Raw genomic sequence first — 21392 nt, 5'->3', positions numbered from 1 at the left:
TAGGTAAATGCGAGTATACATGGCATCGTTAGTCATCAGGGAGATGCAAATTACAAGTACAATGAGATACTACCGCACACGTGCCCACACGCTTCAACTGCAAGAGCCTGATGACACCCAAACGTTGGTGAAGATCAAGGAGCGCTTGTAATTTTCACGCGCCGCCCGTGGGAATGCGAACTGACACAAGTGTTGGGCAAAAATATTTGGCGGTTTCTTCCGATGTTAAATACATACCACGCTTTTACCCCCCAACGTCACTCACAGCTATTTAACCAAGATAAACGGCATTCTGGCACATCAATGCTCCCAGTGGCTTTTATTAACGACTGAAAACACTGGCAACGATTTGTTTAGCAAAGAGAGAATGGATAAATGATTTGGGGAATATCCATGACAATGGAATACAGAGAGGGAGGCAAACCATAAGAGACTCTTAAATATGAGGACCAACTGAGGGTTGACAGGGGGATGGGGGTGGGAAGGGGTGATGGGCACTGAGGAGGGCAGTTGTTGGGATGAGCACTGAGTGTTACCTGTAAGTGATGAGTCACCGGAATCTACTCCTGAAGCCAAGACTACACTGTATGGTAGCTAACGAGATAAAACTAAAGAATCTGAACAAAAACAAAAGCAAAAAGCCTGAATAGCGGCTCTCCTGAGGAACTGAAGACTGACTCGGGGACATAACCTTCTGGGGTTAAGGAGATACTCTATATTGTGACAGGAACACGGGTTACATAGTATGTGCATGTATCAGAACTGAATGACAACGATTTATGTGTTTTGATACAAATTTTACCTTAAAATACCAAAATAATTTTTTAAAAAGCACTGTCAGTACTGAATGGTGGTAGGAAATGGGCAGAGAAGCATAAGAAGCAAGAAGGGCAAGGTGTTGTACCTGGGCCACGGGTATTCAGTAGGTTCCTGGTTTGGGTTATATGTCTGAAACTTTTTATAATAAACAGTTGAAAAAGAAAGACGGAAAAAGGCGTTAGTCTCCTGTATAACCTTTAACCTTACCCTGGTGTTGTCTTCACAGAAAGCAAATAGTGAGTTGAGTTTTTGAGGGAGAGTATTTTATATTAATTAAACAGTATCCATTTTATTTATTTTTTTAAGAAGTTTATTTATTTATCTTGAGGGAGAGAGAAAGAACAGGAAGGGGAGGGGCAGAGAGAGAGGAGAGAGCGAGAATCCCAAGCAGGCTCTGCACTGCCAGTACGGAGCCCGGTGTGTGGCTCGAAGTCATGAGCCGTGAGATCATGACCTGAGCCAAAGTTGGACACTGAACCGACTGAGTCATCCAGGTGCCCCGAACTGTATCAATTTTAAATATATCCTATTTGAGGGGCGCCTGGGTGGCTCAGCTGGTTAAGCATCTGACTCAGTTTCAGCTCAGGTCACAATCTCACGGTTTTGTGGGTTCGAGCTTCTCATCGGGCTCTGCACTGACAGTGTGGAGCCTGCTTAGGATTCTCTCTCTCTCCCTCTCTCTTTGCACCTCCCCCGCTCATGCTCACTTGCTCTCTCTCTCTCTCTCTCTCTCTCCCCCAAAATAAATAAATAAACTTTATCAATCAATCAATCCTATTTGGTCAAACCGGGAACTTGGAGAGTGGATGAATTTAACACAGGAGTGATCAACTTCTTCCACACATCTGCCTAATTACCCTAAACAGGGTTGCTCGGCCTGGACACAGTTGACATCTGGGGCAAGATAGCTCTGTGTTGTGGGGCTGTCCCGTGCCCTGCAGGCTGTTCACGGCAGCATCGGTGACCTCTATGTACTAGATGCCAGTAGTCCGCCCCCCGATTTGTGACAACCGAAACTTCCTTCGAGACATTGCTAACTATCCCCCAGGAGGCAAAACTGTCCAGTTGAGAACTACCACCCCAAAACATGCATCCTCAAACAGGACAGCATCACCCGCCCCCCAACCAAGGGGAATGAAAACTGGTTCTTGGGGAGATGAAAAAGTCTTAGGTATTATAATTGCTTGTGGCCCTGCAAAGGGTCACAGTACACACACGCAGAGATAAAGAATATTGTTGGCATTAAAATTTCACAGTAGAAAGGAGCAATTATGGGGGGGGGGATGTCTGAGACAAGGAGGAGGGGTGATTGTGAAAGATGAAGAGGTACCCTCCTATGAAGAGGTCTAGGATTCTGCTTAAAGCAAGCATTCCCTCCCCACGTTTGGCAACCCGAGAGCAAGGCTTTCCAATGTGCAGGGGAGTCTTTGTTTGCTTGAGAAAGATGTGGCAAAATAACCACAGTTGCTTCCCAGAACCTCGCAAGTTGTCTTTGAAGCTTGAGATGGAGGATGATACAGATTTAGGAGAAAAGCTGTAAGGGGCTCTTGCCAAATCTGATGCCGTCCCTCTACACACTAGTGAGACTGGACGTTTTCCTCTAAGTTCTAGAAACCACACTAACTGAGCTGACCCCAGACAAATGACCACCAGTGTGCCCTGGCTGAACCAATGACCTCAGCAGCCGAAACTGCCATTTTATAGCATTTTTTTAAGTTCATTTATTCATCTTGAGAGAGAGAGCGAGAAAGAGAGCAAGCGGGGTGGGAGCAGAGAGAGGGAGACAGAGAATCCCAAGCAGACTCCACACTGTCAGCACAGAGCCAAATACGGGGCTTGAACCCACGAACCGTGAGATCGTGACCTGAGCCCAAATCAGGACTCAGACGCCTAACTGACTGAGCCACCCAATAGCATTTTTACCAGAAGAAGGTAGTACGTTTCAAGTTGCTCATCTACCAAAACCCATTCAGCAAAACCCCCGGACAGCAATTTCAATTAACTCAATGATGCGAAAGGACCAAACCTTACAATTTCCTGTTTTCATTTTCCTGTTTCTTTACGCAAAAGCTTGCCTAACATTTAACAACCAGCTGGTTTATAATACTGAATATTCATGCTGGACAGGGTCACACCTGGCCAGTTAGCATACATGGGATCTTGTGACCAGTTCTCAATCTGTAGTTAAAACGCATTTAGATTTGTTCAGTGAAAGCAAACTCCCAGACATTCAGCCTTACAAAGACCCTTCAACAGGTGCGTGCCACACTCAAGGACTTGTCAGCAGACGAACACTGAGGCTGAGCAAGAACCTTCGAACACGGGATACCTCTGCAGCTAAGGTACTGGAGCATTAGAGTGGTTGTTTCTGATTTTAAAATCATAGCAGAAGGATAGAACAACAGTGCAACGGCTAATTTCATGTGTCATCATGGATAGGCCAGGGGGCCCAGCTGTTCTGTCATCCTCAGTCTAGATGTTACTCTCAAGATATTTTTAGATGTGATGACCATTTACCATCTTTAAGTCAAGGAGCTCACCCTCCCCAATGTGGCTGGGCCTCGCCCAATCCGTTGAAGGCTTTAAGAGCAAAGACTGAAGTTTCCCAAATAAAATCCTACCTCAAGACTGAAACGTGGAAATCCTGCTTGACTTTCCAGGCTGCTGGCTTGCTCTGCCCTTTTTAAACTCAAGACTGCAACGTCACCGGATACCTGAGCTTCTAACCTGCGGGCTGGCCCTACAAATTTCAGGCTTGCCAGACCCACATCCATGCAAACCAGTTCGTTAAAATAACTGCTCCCTCTACACACACACACACACACACACACACACACACACTGCTGGTTCGCTGGTTCTGTTTCTCTGGAGAACCATGACTAATGAAAACAGGAACATAGATTCTACCTTAAATGGAGCTAGTCCATTTAAGTCCACACCGTATGCCAATGAAAAAGCAGGTGGCAGAAAGAATACCTCTCAGAGCCAGGAAAGACAAGTCTACGATCTGCAGAGGGCGGTGCTGACGAGAAGCCGCTTACCCACCAACAAGAGCCTGCAAAGCTCTGAACTGGAGGCCCCAGGTACTACAGGAGGCAGGGGGAAGGCACGGGATGGAAACAGGGAACAGGTGGAAAGACATTATTAAGAGCAGTTAAGTCTCCACCCCAACCTACAAACCAGAAAGGAAACATCACATCCCTGACTCTTGAAGAAGATAGAAAGTTCAACTATCTGAGGCTCTGCACTTAGGAAAAGCAGGCAAGTAGAGAACAGGGCCAAACAACCAGGCTGAGAACCAGGGGGCTAAGGGGATGTCTGCAAGGTCACTGTAAGAACCCAAGCCCCTCAGCCTGGCACCCAGAACGCCAGGCTCAGGTACACCCGGCGAGAGCCAGAGGCGCCTCCCTGGGAAATGGAAGAGCTCAAAGTAAAGGCCAGAAGGCAGCACTCAGAATCAACCAGTGAAAACCCAGCTCGCTCCTCAGTCATCCTTCAGTGAAGATTAATTAACGAGGTCTGCCCAGTTAGCTTAGTGTTTCCACCTTAAATAAGAATCCCAGTAAGGTACATCATGTGAAACTTCAGATGGCCAGACACGGAGAAAGGATTCTAAGAGCTTCTAGACAGGGAAAGAAAAACAAAACCAAGGAAGGGAAGACTACAAGGCTTGTCTCAAACGCACTGTAAACCAGAATCCTGTGCAGAAGTGATTTTCTACCTAGAATTCCGCACCCAGCTAAAGAGTCGGATAAAGGCACTTCTGGTATAAATATCTCAAAACGTTCAGCTCCAATGTCTTCTGCTGGGAGATGATAGGAACAGGTGCTTTTCCTCCCAGAGTTCTCCCTGTCCCCGGCTTGGAATTTCCAGCTCCCCAATTCCACAGCACCGTGGCAATGCACCTGGTATTTGTTCTTTCCCTAAAGAAGACACCACCATGTCTGACCATCCTGTACTCTCCCCAGGAGCTAACCCAGTACCTACAAAACAGTCAGTGCTCAAGAAGAATCTGTTAGATCACCATCAGCCAAATACACCTTTTGAATCTTGTCTGTCATGTAAAGAACTGTATCCCACGAGCACCGATTATCCTATAAATGCCCCCTTTAAAAAATGTAATAGTTGTTTAAAAACTGAAACATCTGTGTGCACAATTACAGTGCCCTGGTCTTGCTTTAGTAATTTTTTTTAAATTTAAGTTTCTTAGAGCAGTTTTAGGTTCACAGCAAAATGAAGAAGGTACACAGAGACTTCCCACAGGACCCCCACCCCCACACACGCACAGACCCCCTCACTATCAACATCCCCCGTCATCTGTTCCAACTGATGGACCTACACGGACAAATCACCCGAAGTCCACAGTTCACATTAGGGGTCACTCTTGCTGTTGTGCGTTCTATGAGTTTTGACAAATGCACAATGATACATATCCACTATTCAAGTATCATAGAGAGTAGGTTTCACTGCCCCCAAACTCCTCTATTCTCTCCCTATTTATCCCCGCCCAACCCCAGCCCTCATGGTAATGCTTTTTCATACTACTTGTTTGGAGAATAAGCAACAGGTTTTCAGTTTTCTGGGCCATGTCTCCCTTGCAACTGTACAACTCTGCCATTAGAATGTGAAGACCTCCATAGACAATATATAAACAAATGAGCATCCCTGCGTTCCAATAAAACTTTATTTACAAAAACAAGCAGACACTGGATTTGACCCACTGGCTGTTGTTTGCTGACAGCCTGACAACCATGTCACTTGATAGATTCTCACCATTTTTACAAGAACGAAGTTTCTTAATAGCTTCACGTGGCATTAATAATTTACTTCTATTTTCTGTCTGAAACCTAACCCTGAAACAATACCCGGTCAGAAGCAGAGACTGCAGTGAAAGACAATTCCCTTTTCAGAATATCCCTGCTTTGAAGCTCCCTTGCCTTTCTCTGCTTTAAATCCCAAATTTCTGGTAACTCTGGAGGGAACACTTGCTCTTTGAAACTGTGATCTCTGTTTTGCCCAGAAGGGTGGCCCGGGCTGCCTTACGGAGCGAGTCCCATACGAAGGCTGCCGTGGGACATGCTGTTTGCCAGCCGAGCACTTCAGCGGAGCGCTGACTTGTTTATGGTAAATTGGGAACAAGATCTTTTATTTCCAAAAGAAACTGTTTGCTCTTATGTTCGAAGAAAACCAACTCTCCTGCGGGATGATATGTGGACATCGACCACCTTCTAGTCAACTGATTATCTATAAACAGAGCAGAAGCAAAGCCATGGTTACCTAGCCTGGAAAATTCATCTCGGGAGATCCCATGCTCCAGAACGCCTGTGTCTACTCACTCCAGTGCAACCTACAAAGTTGATTTTACTGAAGGGAGAAGGAGTGTGTGTGCCACAACTGGGGTCCACTAACGTCACGCCACTAAGGCCCAGCACCTCCTCTGAAAGCCAAGAGTCATGCCAACCACGAGGCTTCCTGTTAGCCACAGTAAGAAATCCAAAGAACAGCACTGATGGTTTTTCTAAGTGGATGTGGCAGTTCCCTGTAAGGCAATCACTGACCTGTCACAACAAAGAAAGAGAGCAGATAAAAATACTATCATCAACGCCTAGACACAGGGTAGGATTCTGTGTCTGCCAAGTAGTAAAAACCTGTAACTTTTTAAGTAGTGTCTTAAGCAAAAGATAGTAACAGCCTCTGTCAAAAAGCTGGTCTCCCACAGATGCGACATCAGCCATGCATTTGACAGGGCACCTGGCGGACAGCTCTGTCAACAAATGCATCTGATAGGGAAGGTGTGCTTCTAAAATGAGCACTTTTGTGGGGCCTGGCCCCCACTCTCGAGGACCAGCGGTCTTCTGGGTTGATTTCTTCACACCCAGACCTATTTCCTTCCCAAGGTCAAATGCAACACGGGATACTAAATTGTGCCGCTGTCCTTGGTCAACCATCGGAAAGCCAGCGTTTAGCCAGGGTTCAGGTTTTCCCACAGGGGTTCACTTCTTTCTGCTTTTAGCATTGGAAGCCCCTTAAAGCTCAGTCTTTGGGAGGACAGAACATGCCCTAAAACAATAGAGAACTCGAGTGACACTACAGGGACAGAGATGGAGAGCAGACAGGGGTCAAGCCCAGGTGCATGCTGTTCCAGGGCCCTGTACACAGTGGCTGGCATCAGAATGCCAGATGACGAGCAGACGGTAACCGTGTGGTGGGGCATTCCTCCACTGGCACCACAAGTCCTCCAAAACAGACGCTCACTTAAAATGAGACTTTCAGAGGGAGCGCCTGGGAGGCTTAGTCAGTTAAGTGCCTGACTTCAGCTCAGGTCATGATCTCACGGTTCGTGAGTTCGAGCCCCACGTTGGGCTCTGTGCTAACAGCTTGGAGCCTGGAGCCTGCTTCACATTCTGTGTCTCTCTCTCTCTCTCAAATAAACATAAAAAAAAAATGAGACTTCAGAAGGACAAATAAACTCAGAGCGGGAAGTGATTACAAATGGATGTTTTGCCCTAAGTAGCCTCAGAGAAGCTCGGGCCCTCCACCTTCATGCACCGCGGGGCCCTCACTATGGGCATTCTAGGGAAGCACACTCAGTAAGCGTTTTCTCTCAATCTCCCCTGAGACTCTAGAGCCAAACCCCTTCCATTAACTGGTAAGTGTTCAGTCTCAGCCTCTGTATTCTTTTCCCAGGGCTGCCCTTACTGATGACCACCAGCCTGATGGCTAACGACAACAGCAATGTGTTCTCTCACGTTCTGGAGCCCAAAAGTCTGAAATCCAGGTGTGGAAGGGTCATGCTCCCCATGAAGCCTCCAGGAGAGGATCCTCCCTTGCCTTCTCCAGCATTTGGTGGCTCCAGGTGGCTCCCTGTGTCACTCTGATCTCTGCCCCCACTTTACGTGGCCTTCTCACCTGTGTCTCTGTGTCTCAAATATTCCTCTGTCTTTCCCTAATGGGAACATTTGTCATTGGACTTAGGGCCACCCTAAATGCAGGATGAGCCCATCTCCAGATCCTTAATTACCTCTGCTAAGACTATTTTCCAAATAAGGTCATGTTCACAGGTTCTGTGGGCTAAGACTTGGACATATCTTCTGGGGGAACATTATTCAACCCACTGTAGTCTCCAACAAACCAAACAAGAGTACGAGTTATTTATTTAAATGAACATGGAGGGCATCTGAGTGGCTCAGTCGGTGAAGCATCTGACTTCGGCTCAGGTCATGATCTTGTGGTTCCTGAGTTCATGTTCCCCACTGGATGAGCTCAAGCCCCACTTTTGGTGAGCCCCTCTTCTCTCTCTCTCTCTCTCTCTCTCCCTCTCCCTCTCTCTGACTCTCTGTCCCTCACTCATTTATGCCAAATACATAAATAAATACAAACATACATACATACATACATACATACATAAATCTTCATTGTATTTAAACACTGAAAGCCCTGAGACACTATGGAGTCAGAGGCTGGCATGAAGGTCAACAAAGGGTTCTTGAACAAGTTACTGAGCCTGTCTGAGCTTCACTGTCCTTACGCGTAAAATGGGGATAACCCGACCTGGGGTGGGGGGGCCACTATACAGGTTAACAGCAACTCACTTAGAGTGTCTGGAACCCCAATATCTTGTTGACAGGGCTCTCGCCTCTAAGGGCTCTGAGCAAAATGTCCACAAGCACCTCAGGATAGTTACTCCTTGATCCAGCCACTATCAGGGAGAAGTACTCAGTCTTAAGTACTTAGAGAAAACAGGAAAGATTAAGGTAACGGACCTGCCAAAGGCAAGTAACATCAGACCTGTAAGGAATCGAGGACTTCGGGTCACAAGAGTGGCCTCTCTCAAGTGGTTGCCGGTGGCCACAGTGCTTCTCCAATGATCCCAGGATCACCAACCTAAATATACAGCATGCCACTGCCTCTGGACTCCCCGGGACACGAGCTGTGTCTTATTTACCTCTGTGTCCCCCACACCTGGCACAGTGCCTGGCACTTAGTCATTCCGTAAACATTGCCGGAATGAGCCCGCGTATTCTGGAACCTCAGCTCTGGCTACAAACAATAATACGGATGAGTACCGTTGATTTAACGCATGTACTGAGTACTTCACGTATACGTTGAGTGGATTCAATAAGATAACGCACCTACACATTTTGTCATGGTGGCTGCTCCAGAAATGACAGCGATCATCATTACTTATTTTAACTCTCGCTCCAACCAATCATGGAAGCATTATCATCCCCATTTTACACAGCGGGAACTGAGGCAGGGGAGGGTCAATCACAGAGCTAATACCTGACTGAACCAGGGTTTGTCACACTTCAAAGACCTACGTGCTCTGCACTACACCGCCCTGCACCTGATTCGTATTACTTAGTGTTGGCTTTAAGGCTGGTCCCAGCTTGCATATCTATAACCAGACTATATATTGGGGGGTGTGTGTGTGTGTGTGTGTATGTGTGTGTGTTTGTATATGTGTATGTATGGGCTATAGATTGGTACACACACAATACCGTCACTGAAAGAATGAGCTAGATAAGAACACAGAGCTGAAAAGCTTAAGGTCCCAGAGAACGTGATAAATTCCCTTTACACTGTCAGGCTCCTGAATCGCACTGCCAAAGGGTAAAGTGTCACATGTCACACTCTGCTGAGCTCATAAAAGCAACACATACATTGTCTTGTAAACTCTAGAGCCTCGTCCACAGGCTTATTACTTGCTGGCAAATTCTTGTTTCTAAGCCTACAAGGAAGAAGAATGAACTGTGCTCAACATTCGTGTCCCGGCACTTTCCTCTCGACCGAAAATCTCGAGGCAAGTGGTCAGGAAACACGACCCGGAATTAAAGAGGGTCCCAGCCACCGTGAACTTACAGGAGGAATGGATGCTGGGGAAGCTTTTGCGGCCCTCGGACACCAGGTCGGGGTCACCCGTGCAGTGCATTTCCGAGTTCATCACTCCATCTGGAAAGCAGCGGTAAAAGAAATCGGGGCGAGGTCTACAAAAGACACCATGGACATTTTCAATATAAAATGCTGCCGTCACAAATGAGCCCCAAGCTGACCCCCACCACTCCCTGCTGCCCCCAGCTCCTCCTGTCACTGACAACAGAGCTCCCCATGGACCACGGGGGTCTTGGGAGAAGCTCAGGCTTCAGGGTCAGAAAGCTCTGAGTTGGAACTCCCGCTTGGCCACTTACTAGTTTTCTGACCTTGGGAAGGCTGTGTAGCCTCTCCCAGCCTCAGTTTCCACATCTGTAAAAGGGGGAGATCGATACCCACCCAGAGGTGAGGTCATGAGGTTTAGAGGAGATGACTAGATAGGAGGCCCTAAGCACAGTGCCAGAGAAATAGAAGGTGGTTCCTGCCTCCATCCACAGCTCCCATTCAGAGGCTGCTCTCAGGACCCCAGACTCCAGGTTTCTCACATCCCTACATCTTGAATTTGGATGGCCAATTGCCCCTCATTGAATAGCAGGCTTCACCTAACCTCACTGAGAGGGAGGACCCTACAACTCAGCTCCATGATGCACAGCTCCTGGCCATCCAGGCTGGCCTCTCTGGCCCACATCAAGGGAGGCAGACCTCACAGGAAGTGGGCGGAAGCTGGCCCCCTGAGGTCAAGCCACCTGTCGCAGACACAGCCAGCATTGACTGAGCCCTTCCTGGGGACCACGCACAGTGCTGGGCACTGCATGAGCATCATAACGTATGATTCTTATGCCATCCCCGGGACTTCCTTCATCTTACAGTTGCAAAAATGAAGGTTGAGAAAGGTAATGCTCCTGCCCAAGGTCACATACAACCAGTAAGTGGCAAAAGCAAGCAATTGGATTCTTGCACCAACACACTTCACCCCATGTTTTTTTGTCTCCCTCAGGTGAGGATTTTTACACAGATGGGTGATAGCCGATCATTTCCCATTAATTCAACTAATATTTGCTGAAGGCCAGCCATGGGCAAGGCTCTGCTAGTTCTATAAACGCTAGGGCCCTTTTCTGCACATATTGGGTCACTCTGACTTCCTGATCTTCCCAGCTCTCGGATCTAGGCCCAATAATAGTCTATCAATATCTATAACCTATCAATAATCAGAATCAATAATCTATCAGAGCTGCTGGCGTACTCTCTCTCCCCTTATCGGCTCATGTTCTCCAAATGTAGTTATTCACCTACTAAACCAGAACCTTAGAGCAGACAAGGCCTGGGAACCAGCATTTTATCGGGGCCTCACAGCAACTCTAAACAGAAAGTTGGAAGAATACCACAGCCCCAGGTGATGCATGGCCCAATCTGTATCTACCTTCTGCCCTCTTGCTACCTGGCCAGCACCCTCCACCAGGTAGATAATCAGTAAATGCTGAGGTTCTGAGAGGGGAGCTAACCTGTCCAAGGCCAACAGCTAGTCAAGGCTGAAGTCAGGCCTCAAATTCAGGTCTTTCGACCATTCACCTCTATGGAGACTAGCTCACTGCTGGAGCAGTCAATAGACAGGCAAGATAAATGGAGAAGAGGAATCGCTTCCCATGTGCCAATCCACAGATGACCTTGAGAGTCTAAGCCATTTGTTTCTTTTTGCAACTTACCTTCCCACTATCAACTTAATAGTGTTTGTGCAGACTCCATTCAAAGCAAGAGCCAAGGATACTGCTACAAAACAAAACCAACAGACAGAAAAATAATGAGCTGGTTCCCAATCACAATCATCATCCTCATCATCATCAAAATCATCATCAACATCACCGTTCCATGATAATACTATTCGATTTACGACCATAGAAATATGAACCAATACTTTAAAAAAACAGAGGTAAGTCTGCATGGCTAGAGTAAAATATAATTAAGACAAGACTCTGGAGAGTGACTCATAAAATGCCAAGCCCCTATGACATGAAATTTATCTCTCCTCCCTGACTTTTTAATATTTTTAATATTGGAAAGGAACACATCCATTATGTTCTGGCCTGATAGGAACAGATTTAATACTATAGCATATAGAATTCCTCTTAGTGGTAGCAAGAAACTAACATTTTTCTTTCTTTCTGGCAATCTTCTCAAACATAATTCTAATCACAGCATCTGCTGGTATCCGTCTTCGGAGTAGGACATTCCCACTTGGTGATTATCTCTTTGTTGACTCTTCACCTGCTGACAGCTGTCCATTCGTTATCAAACAAATCACTTTCTGAGAAGGTAAACAGTCCCAACACCTCACTGGGTTTTGAGAAGGTTGGCCAGGTGGTACTTTTTTGCCATCTAAGGCAGTAGGAACTTCTGGAATACATTATTTAAAAAATATACAGCATGGAAACTTTCTCTAAGTGGCTTGGAAGGATTTTGCTGGCTGAAGTACAGATCATCCAAAGGGAGAGAGCTTTCCCTGCAAGGACCTCCCAGGTCTCTCCCATATTTATCAAGACCTCACAAAAGGCAAGTCAACATAATGGAAGGTCAAATACCGTGCATAAGCGATAAAAACCTATTGACGCCCCCATTCCATTATTTTGTTGAATAATAAAACATATAAGCTACCGTTTCCCTTTGGCAAATATTAACTCTTCAACAGTAGCTGAGATTTATGGAAGAAAATAGCAGTGGCGGGACATTTCCAGGAAGGGACTGCCTGGACCAGTTCATGGTCATCAAGGGAGACAAATGTGTTCTACAAGCAGAAAGTACTATGGGATGGCTGACACAGTCACTGAGGGCACCGGCCACGGAGATTGATACAAAACCTATCTGCTTTTAACAAGTCATGGGAAGCAGAGAGAATGGGAGGGACTGGTTCAAATGAATACTTTTGTCAAAGGGAAACAAATTACCTAAGAGCGAGACATGCAACAACTGGCCATATCTGAGTGTGGCAGCAAAGGACGGATGGGCCACCAGTGTGAAGAGCAAGAGTGACAGCCCCGCACTGCCATTAACACACCAAGCAGGCAACTGGGATGTATAAATAGGAACCGGGCATGGGGGAATTCAGAGAGATCCCGCTGATTACATCCTGTACACACAGACCCTTCCTTCTGAAATGCTGGCTTCCCTCCTCTCTTGCCACCTCAGAACACTGCTGAGAGGTCTCCTTTGCAGAGAGGAGGGAAAATGCCCTGAGCTATCTTCACTGATGTATTCTCCCCAGAGCTATAACAATTCACAGGCTGTGGGATCACCCTGCAGGACTGGGATCTTTTCCTGCTAGAGCTGGTTTGGCAGACTCACTGCTGGGTTTTCCCAGCTGGGTCAGACTCCTTCTTATTCGGGTCCTAGCGTGGCCTCAGCACCGAGGAGGTCTCCGGAAACAAGCATTGCTAGCTGATCTCCCAACGCCCTTAGGGAATTTCATAGACCGCTACATGGATCCACAACACCATACATGTCCCCAGCCTCAGCACCGGCTGGGTTTATTGTAACACAAGGCAGTTCTTTGAAAAGTTTCAAGTAGCTGAACTAGAAAATGTGTAGATGCGATGTAACCACCAACAGCTGGCAACTTCACTCTCTGATCTAAAAGCCTGAAGGAGACAGAAGACAATCGGGCTCCTAACTGGTGCTATTTAGGGTGAAAGTCGTCTCAGCATTCTGGAAGTAAACTGAACTGATTATTTTTGTCTGAATAGTACAACCCCTGGGGGACCAATATGGGGGCCTCTCACTGATACCAGAGGGTAGGCTGCGCCCAGATCAGATGCATGAAAGGCTGGCTGAGCAGGAAATGAATGGCCCCAATCAGGGATGTTTGTTGACTAACAATAACCCAGTGGGTCTGTTTCATAAGGGCTGTGTTTACAACATCCCACAGCACAGTGGGTTTGAGAGAATTACGCAAACAAAACCAAAGACAAACCAGACTATGTCCGATAAAGAAATTCAAAGTGAAGTATCCAGTGAGTTAGCCTCGAGAGGCCTGTTTTGAGAACAATACTGCTTATATGCATCCCAAAGGACTAGAGGGCTTTTGCTGTTGCTTTGCTTGTTGGGAATTCAGCACTGTGGTATTTCCATAACAGGGGTCTCTGTTACACCAATCGGCTGTTCTGCAGCCAAACCCCTAAAAGCCGGATGCTGCATGGGGGCAACCCTCACCCATCTTGTTCCACGGCACACGCACAAAGGTGGCCACTGTGGACATGCAGATAAAGGAAGGACTCGGGATTCAGGTCTGCTAAAGAAGGGACCTGAACACTAAACCACTCTCACTGAGAAAGTCCTGAACTCCAGACAACACTGGAAACACTACACGTGATTTTCTGTCCTTGGTTTTTAAAGATTACTCTTCCAGCCCCCTACTTCCAAGGCTTCCTAAAAGAAGTTATTTAAAAAAAAAAAAAAAAAAACACCTGTGTACAACAGGAGGCTCTTTATCATTTTTACAGGGCAAGCTCTCATTTATTTAGGCAAACAGAACATCCAATAACTCCACCTTCTGTGTTAACATATAGGAGGCAGGATATGGTGTGCAATTTCTAAATGTCACTCTAAGGGAGATTTAGCAGAAAATGAAAAGGTCTAGAGAAGTCACTTACTGCCATAACAACACACAACTCCAAAAGCTGGCAGTAAATTATAACCATAACCATGAGAGACAGGTCTTACCCACAGTCATATTACCTTGGGACTCGGTTCCAGGGGAACAACTAGAATAAAAAGTAAGGCAAAGGATTGCCAGGTCAACTGAGACGACTCCCAGTAGGACGTTTCAGGGACCATGGGAATATTTACCCAAACGCTGCCCTGGCTGCTCCACCCCCATGTGGAGGGCACTATGCCCTCCTTGGAAAAACTGACCTTTCTGCCACATCAGCTGAGGGGACTGAGATCATGTGACTGCCAAATCCCCAAACCACAGATAAGCAGCCGGGTAAACACTTGACCTGAGATAGGGCACCTATAGGCTGGCCAGGGACTCATGACTTTTGTGCCCGGGTAAGAAAAATGGGCTGAGCCAGAGGGTCTGCCCAGGAAGTCTGGTCCATTAGATGCAGAGGTACTTGGAGGTAGGCATTGGAGGTGACAGTCCTATGGGTGTGGGGTGGGAGCGCCTACCGCTGCAAGCTCGAACACCATAGAAACCAAAAGTATGGGGCAGCAGAAATGATGGGCCCACTGGAGGATTAGGCAGGACACTTGAGAAGTAGAGAGAAGGCACATTACAGAGAGAAGCATGTCTCTATCCCCGCCCCGATGGCCCGGCTCCCTATTCTAGTTCCCATACTGTTCCTCTGTCCCTTTTCACCCTATTCGTGGCTATCTGTGAGATTGCTGATATAACCCTGTAACTAAACCCCTAATTTATATGAGCTACTTGGAGAGAGATTCTGTTCTGTTCAATTAGAGCCTAACCAAAGCCTGGTTATGTAAGAAATGTTCCCTGTCCTGTGTCAGAGCACAAAGCCCCTTAACTGTTCTGCCTAGCCAAGATTTTGCCCTTACACTCATTCTTGTACCAAGAAAAGAGAAGACCATGTTTTGCTACCTTTTCATTTCCTCAAAGCCTAATAATTTACAAACATACCCTCAGAGGGGCAATATCTCATTTTTCCAGATATATTATCTAACTGAACAATAAAGTCCATACAACACATCAAAAACACAGTTTATGTAAGAGTTTGGATAGCTTTTATGAGGTGTCAAAAAATAAACATAATTCAGTTTTCCTAAGGATCAGAAAGCTGAAAACCTGGCTATTGGCAAGTTTATTTGGGTTACTCAGCAAGCCAATTACCTTTGCTTTCTCTTAATATTGTCATTTACTCAGTCCTTTAACTAATATGCAGATCATAAAAATGGATTTAATCTTAAAAATGCCAAACTTGCGTCACATGCAGATACAGCTTAGCTTGGGGAGAATTTGTTACAACGGTCTTATAAAAGATGGCAAAGACTACGACACTCTCTATACAATAAAAATTGCTTAATTTTAGAAATGTCCCCAAAAAGATGAGTTATAGAGTTTATTTCCGAATTCTGTTATATTTTACATCTGCTTTTGCCCATTTGTGCCTCCAGCCAATGGTGACAGGTCAAGAAATCTGTGCCTGATTTCTGAATTGCCTGTAATTTATTAGTCACAAATGTGGGATTTGGCAGTCAATAGTGACAGTTTCAGATCATCTTTGCCTTACCACTAAGAGCTGCTCTGCTCCTGTGCCTGAGTAGCACAGATCTGGGATGTACAGACGGACATTCACATTCAGCACAATGGACAGCAGCCAGGCTGCCACTGAAGGTAAGGTGTTTTTTACCATCTGCGAATTGGCTCTTCTTAGGGCTAAAAGTTCACTTTCTCTTGTTTCTCCCAAGTTTAATTTGACCAAGAGAAAAATCAGCTGGGTCCAACAGAGATTTTTTAAATCTACTGATCTAATTAAGTTCAGCCCCATCCCCTAGAGCAAGAACTGTGAATACTCTACCTAAGAAGGCTTCCTTAATTTCAGTCTTGTCTGTTCGCCGGATAATTTTCACCACACAAATAACAGCCAGGGGTGTGAGGAAAGAAATTGCCTGGAAAAAATAACAAATAATCCCTTATGAGGACAGCAGTTTGCTATCAGAGGGCTGATTGATAATTAGTTCAAGTTAGTTTCATTTAGACTCACTAGTTGAATGATGTTACTGAACTCCTGACCTCAAAGAAGGAGGATTTATATCTATACTTAGAGACTCTGACGACTTAAAAAAAAATTGGAGGTCTGATTGTGGGTTATAATTGATTTGCAATTGCTGGGAGCCACCTTTAAAGTGGTGGCTTTTTAGTTTGGTTTTTTTTTTTTTTTTAATTTTTTTAAAAATGTTTACTTCTGAGAGAGAGAGGGAGGGAGACACAGAGTGTGAGCAGGGGAGGGGCAGAGAGGGAGACACAGAATCCGAAGCAGACTCCAGGCTCTGAGCTGTGAGCACGGAGCCCAACGTGGGGCTCGAACCCACGAGCTGAGAGATCGTGACCTGAACCGAAGTTGGACACCCAACTGACTGAGCCACCCAGGCGCCCCAGAGTGGTGGCTTTTTAAACAGGAAAGAATAGCCTATAATGATGACTCATCTTTGCCAGAGGACCCTCTCACATCCTCCACTGCAGAAAGAACCCTTGGCCTCCCATCCCCATCTCTCTGGCAACACACTGGACTTGCTTAGAGTCAATCGATTCATTTTCTTTGGTGTTCTTTTACTGAATTTCATTTCCTCCACAAAGCAGAGTTTAATACTTTTGCTTACCGTCTCCCTTCCTTTCTTCCATCTCCTCCCCTCCCTTGGCCCAAAGCACACAGAAAAGTACAATAAGTGTTTAATGAATCAAGCTGGTGGGATTCAGATGCAAGCAACATTGATTACAGAGCACTCTATGAGGCAGGAACTATGTTTGGGTAGCATCAGGCACCGGTGTCTCTTAAATCCTCATGATGACTCTGTGACTATCTTTGCCAGGCTTGGGGACTAAATGATGTGCCCAAGGACATACAGCTGGTGAGTAGCAAGGCCAGGCTTTGGAGACCAGGTTTTCTGCCTGCCATATCTAGCCTTTATTCAGCATTCTACAATTAGTTGTTTTCAACATTCCAACAACCAGGAGAACAGTATTGAAGTTACTTCCTTACTGATTATAACATCTCAGGAAAACAATATCAGAAGGGACTAATTATCTCACAAATTCGCAACTGACCTAATACACAGTGGTAGGAAGGGTGGGGTTTGGTGACTATTGACCGATAGTGGTCACACCTTTGGAAATCTCCACCTGTAATGTAATGCCACTTTTTGGAAAGGGACTTTCTAATGGGGATAGGCTTGGCTAGAAGACACTTTTCTTTTATAAAAACAATTCACCCAAATGAACAGTCTTTCAAAACGACCGGAGATGCTCTAGACACTTGCTACAACTAGATTGCAAGAGCTCAGCACATCCTGGGGTCTCCTCTCTGGGAACCGTCTTCAGAGGCAGCTCATGAGACATGAGAAAACCCCTCCCCTTGCTGGCTGGTTTCTTTCCCATTACAATGGCAGTAACCAGCTGGATGAGCCTCCTTATCAGCTGTGGCCCTGAATGACTTAGCTGTTTAAACACCAAATCAGCAAGTCCTATCACCATGGAAGGTATTCAGAAGAATGTGGCACCAGTCTAAGGGCAGCTGTATAAGAGGAGATTCAGAACTAGAGCAGAGAAGCAGAAGATTTCCCCAAGGGCGACTGGAAAAGGCAATGCTCACTTGGGCATTAATACCTCCAGCGACATCTGTGAAGGTTCCCAGGGGTGCCTGGGTGGCTCTCACACTTGAATAACAGTCGGGTTCATTACAAAGCTCAAGTAGCCTTACAAGACCCATCTGGGAATCTACATTTTGTACCAGGTGTCTCAAATGATACTGATGCTGGTGAGTCAGAGGTTTGACTCGCGCATTTAGTGTTTCAAGAGTGATGATGGAAGCCCCTGCTTACTTAAGTCCAAAGTTACAGTCAAGGTCCAAGAAGTCCTTAGCTCCCTGTTTCCTCTCACGTCAGACACGCAGACGAGGCCACACACTCCCCAATAGGGAAAAGCAGCTCACTCAACAGTGAATGGCGCACAGTGACCCCACTGGTACTCAAACCTTAAGTACCAGAATAGCGCAGGACTGGAGACAACATTACAAGGCAATCCCGGATGGAATACTCTAAGGTAAGACTGACATAAAACCCCAGAAAAGATACGAGTTGGCAAGACCTTGCCTACCTCAGAGGCTGCCTACAGGAGATCCTGAGCTGGAGTGTACCAACCAAAAGGAGACAGGGACACCACAGGGGAGACCGGTAGCTCCGGGCCCATGAGCAGGAGCCGGAGAAGGCATCAGGACCACCCAGTGGCTCCAGGCTTGCAGCCTGATGGCCAAGGGGATCTCCCTGAGCACCGCTTCCTGTCTCAGCTCCCCTACTTCCAACAGCGCCCCCCCCCAACTCTGATGGCCCAACCAGAGCCATCACTTAATTTCACCCCTTCTACAACTTTCCTACGTAGATGCATATTGGTCTGTTTTCTAGAACCACCAAGAAACTACTTCCTAGGCCTATGCTAGTCACCCAGGAGGGCGAGGGCTCCCCAGCTCATGAGCTTCACATGAGGGAATGCATCAGAGGAAGAACCACAGCACCCATCACCCAGGCGGCCACAGAAATGTCTGTGCCTGAGGGTGTAGCCATCTTTCTTTCCTCCCCTCATCCTAATGACACTTGGGCTCTGATCCCACTTCTTCTTCCTGGAAACATATCTGCCATATCCTTGGACAGCACAGTCTTCAAGTCAGCATAGCCGGAGACATATTTACATGTGTCATCTCTCCCCCTTTTTACCAAGATTTTCCAACTAAAAGGTAGATTTAAGAGATTAAGCCCCAGAAGCCAACCCATTAGGAAAACAACTTCCTTCTGGGCGGAAGCACCCCCGAACTGAGTAAGAGGAGTGGAAACAAGAATGGGTACCCCCCTTTCACCCAACAAACCAGACTGAATGAAATCCAGGGCGCACCCCTTCCACCGCTCCTGCAAAAGCCTTTAAAGGCGGCTGCTCCACTGCCTGAGCCCTTGGAGACAAAGACACACAGACAGGAAGTGGGGGTGACCATTTCTACTTCCAAACAGATGTGGACATGTAGGACAAAGGCAGGCAAAATTTCCCCTGCTATTGTTTTCCCTTAGGTTAACTTTTCCAAGCTTTGAATGTTTTTTAAATCCTGGGAATGAGCCCAGTGGAAAGACAGTGAACGCTGAGTGCTTATTAAGAGGGACCGGAGAGAGACCAGAATGATGAATTCCAGCCAACCACTACTGCAGGACGCGGAAAACAGACTGAACCCTTCTCCATGCTTGAGTTTCCCTCACTAGTTACGAGAACAGGGCTGCCCCGCATACAGACGTAAGTGTGATAAACAGCACTAACGTGCTCTGAAAACTTAATTAGGACCATGGTATGTTCTGGGCATTTCATGCAAATTAACATATTAATACACATTTACTTTATGGATAGGAAACTAAGGCACAGAGAGGTTAAGCAACCTGCTGAAAGGCACACAGCTACTGAGTGGTAAAGTGGAGATTTATACCCAGACTGTTTTTATATCAAGCTCTGGGATTTTAGCCATGGTGTTATAGCAGTTCTCACCTTAGAAGTAAGAAGCATTAATAAAACATGGTAAATGCCTTTTCTCTGGAATTGGAGGGGGAAGTAAAGGGGCTCACATCCAGGAACATGGGTAAGTCACAGAAATGTTAGGGACAGCTGTCATGGATTCAGCACCTACTATGTGTGCCGGGCTTTCCTCACATTTGTCTAATCTTCTAACTACTCTCCTGGGGAAACATCCTCCTTGCACAGCTAACAAAACCGAGAAAGAAATGAATTCTCAAAGGCATGCACCCGGTGGGCCTAGAAACCCCAACCTGCACTTCCATATGCTGCCTGGGCTGGAGTCTTGAATCGCAGCGATCACCTTGGTCCAAATGCCTCATCTTACAGGGGAGGAAACTGAGGCCGAGATCATTCTTGCATTAAAGAATGGCTTTGTAAGCTACTAATTAACTGTAGTGCACAGAACCCAAATATCAAGATAATATATCTCATCAGGCAGGGTCCAGTTTGTGATAATATATCAGTCATCAGGCAGGGTCCAGTTTGTGGCTGGTTTTGCCTGGTGCTATTATACAGGCTGAGAAACACAATGTGCAGAACAGACTCCAATTAAGGAGAGCTGGGTTCAAGCTCCAGCTCTGACGCTTACCAGCTCTGTGGCCATGATCAAGTCACTCAACCTCTTCACCTTTGGATCTCAGTTTTCTCATCTCTAAGATGGGTGCAACAATACCATCCATAATAAATATTGCTACTGGGATTTAAATTCACCAGCAGTTATTGAATGCTTCTTCTGTACCACACACTAAACAAAGCACTGGAAGTCTATCACCCCACTTGATGCTCTCAACACTGTAGGAGGGGGAGAAGAGTGTTATCAAAGGCCCTTTAAACAAGTAAGGAAACTGAGGCACTGAGAGGGTAGGTGATTCTTCCAAGTCACATAGCTAGAAAGGGGATCTGAGGCAATCCAGTCTGGAATGTACAGAGAAGCCCGACCCAGAGAATCCACTGGATGCTACGATGTCATTATTTCCCCAGGGAAAAGTGTTAACAAATGACCCAAACCAGTAAAGGAGTACCAGGATCCCGTGACCACACTACTGGGAACAAAGCGGTTTGAAGCTCCCGTCCCCTATGCCCTGAGTCTGAGCAGTGCCGGGAGGAAGTCAGGAACAGGGAAGAGCCTAATTCATCCAGGCAACCTGCCACTGCCTACACGACCAGAGACCAGAGTCTCCACCGGGGACCGGCCTTGTGCGTCCACCAATGAAACCAACACAGGAAGTACTGTCGGTTCCTGGCCACTGCTGCTCCAGAAGGTGGGTCACCTGCGGCACTGATACAAGACACGGTACTTCCAGGATGCTTCTGGAAAATGACAAAGCAGGGCCAGTGTGTCTGACGTGGGAGGGGCACAAGTATACCGAGAACTTTTAACAACGAAAGGGCTCAAACTCTGATGTCAGGATGTTAACCAGAGAAGAGCTTG

General features: G+C 46.4%; 1 protein-coding gene across 1 annotated transcript in view; it reads right to left on the bottom strand.

The window, feature by feature from the left end:
* Window positions 1–21392, bottom strand: part of PLPP4 (phospholipid phosphatase 4) — a 125931-nt gene that overhangs the window by 54618 nt on the left and 49921 nt on the right. Inside the window, exons 3-5 of the mRNA XM_042908997.1 lie at window positions 16218–16308; window positions 11394–11457; window positions 9682–9806 (exon numbers count right to left, since the gene is read on the bottom strand). Coding sequence (XP_042764931.1) covers window positions 9682–9806; window positions 11394–11457; window positions 16218–16308 — 280 coding nt within the window. The remainder of the gene's footprint in view (window positions 1–9681; window positions 9807–11393; window positions 11458–16217; window positions 16309–21392) is intronic.

Source organism: Panthera leo, chromosome D2, assembly GCF_018350215.1.
Source record: "Panthera leo isolate Ple1 chromosome D2, P.leo_Ple1_pat1.1, whole genome shotgun sequence".
In the NCBI taxonomy this organism is placed as follows: Eukaryota; Metazoa; Chordata; class Mammalia; order Carnivora; family Felidae; genus Panthera; species Panthera leo.
The sequence above is the reverse complement of the archived record's forward strand: the minus strand, read 5'-3'. Positions and strand labels throughout refer to the sequence as shown.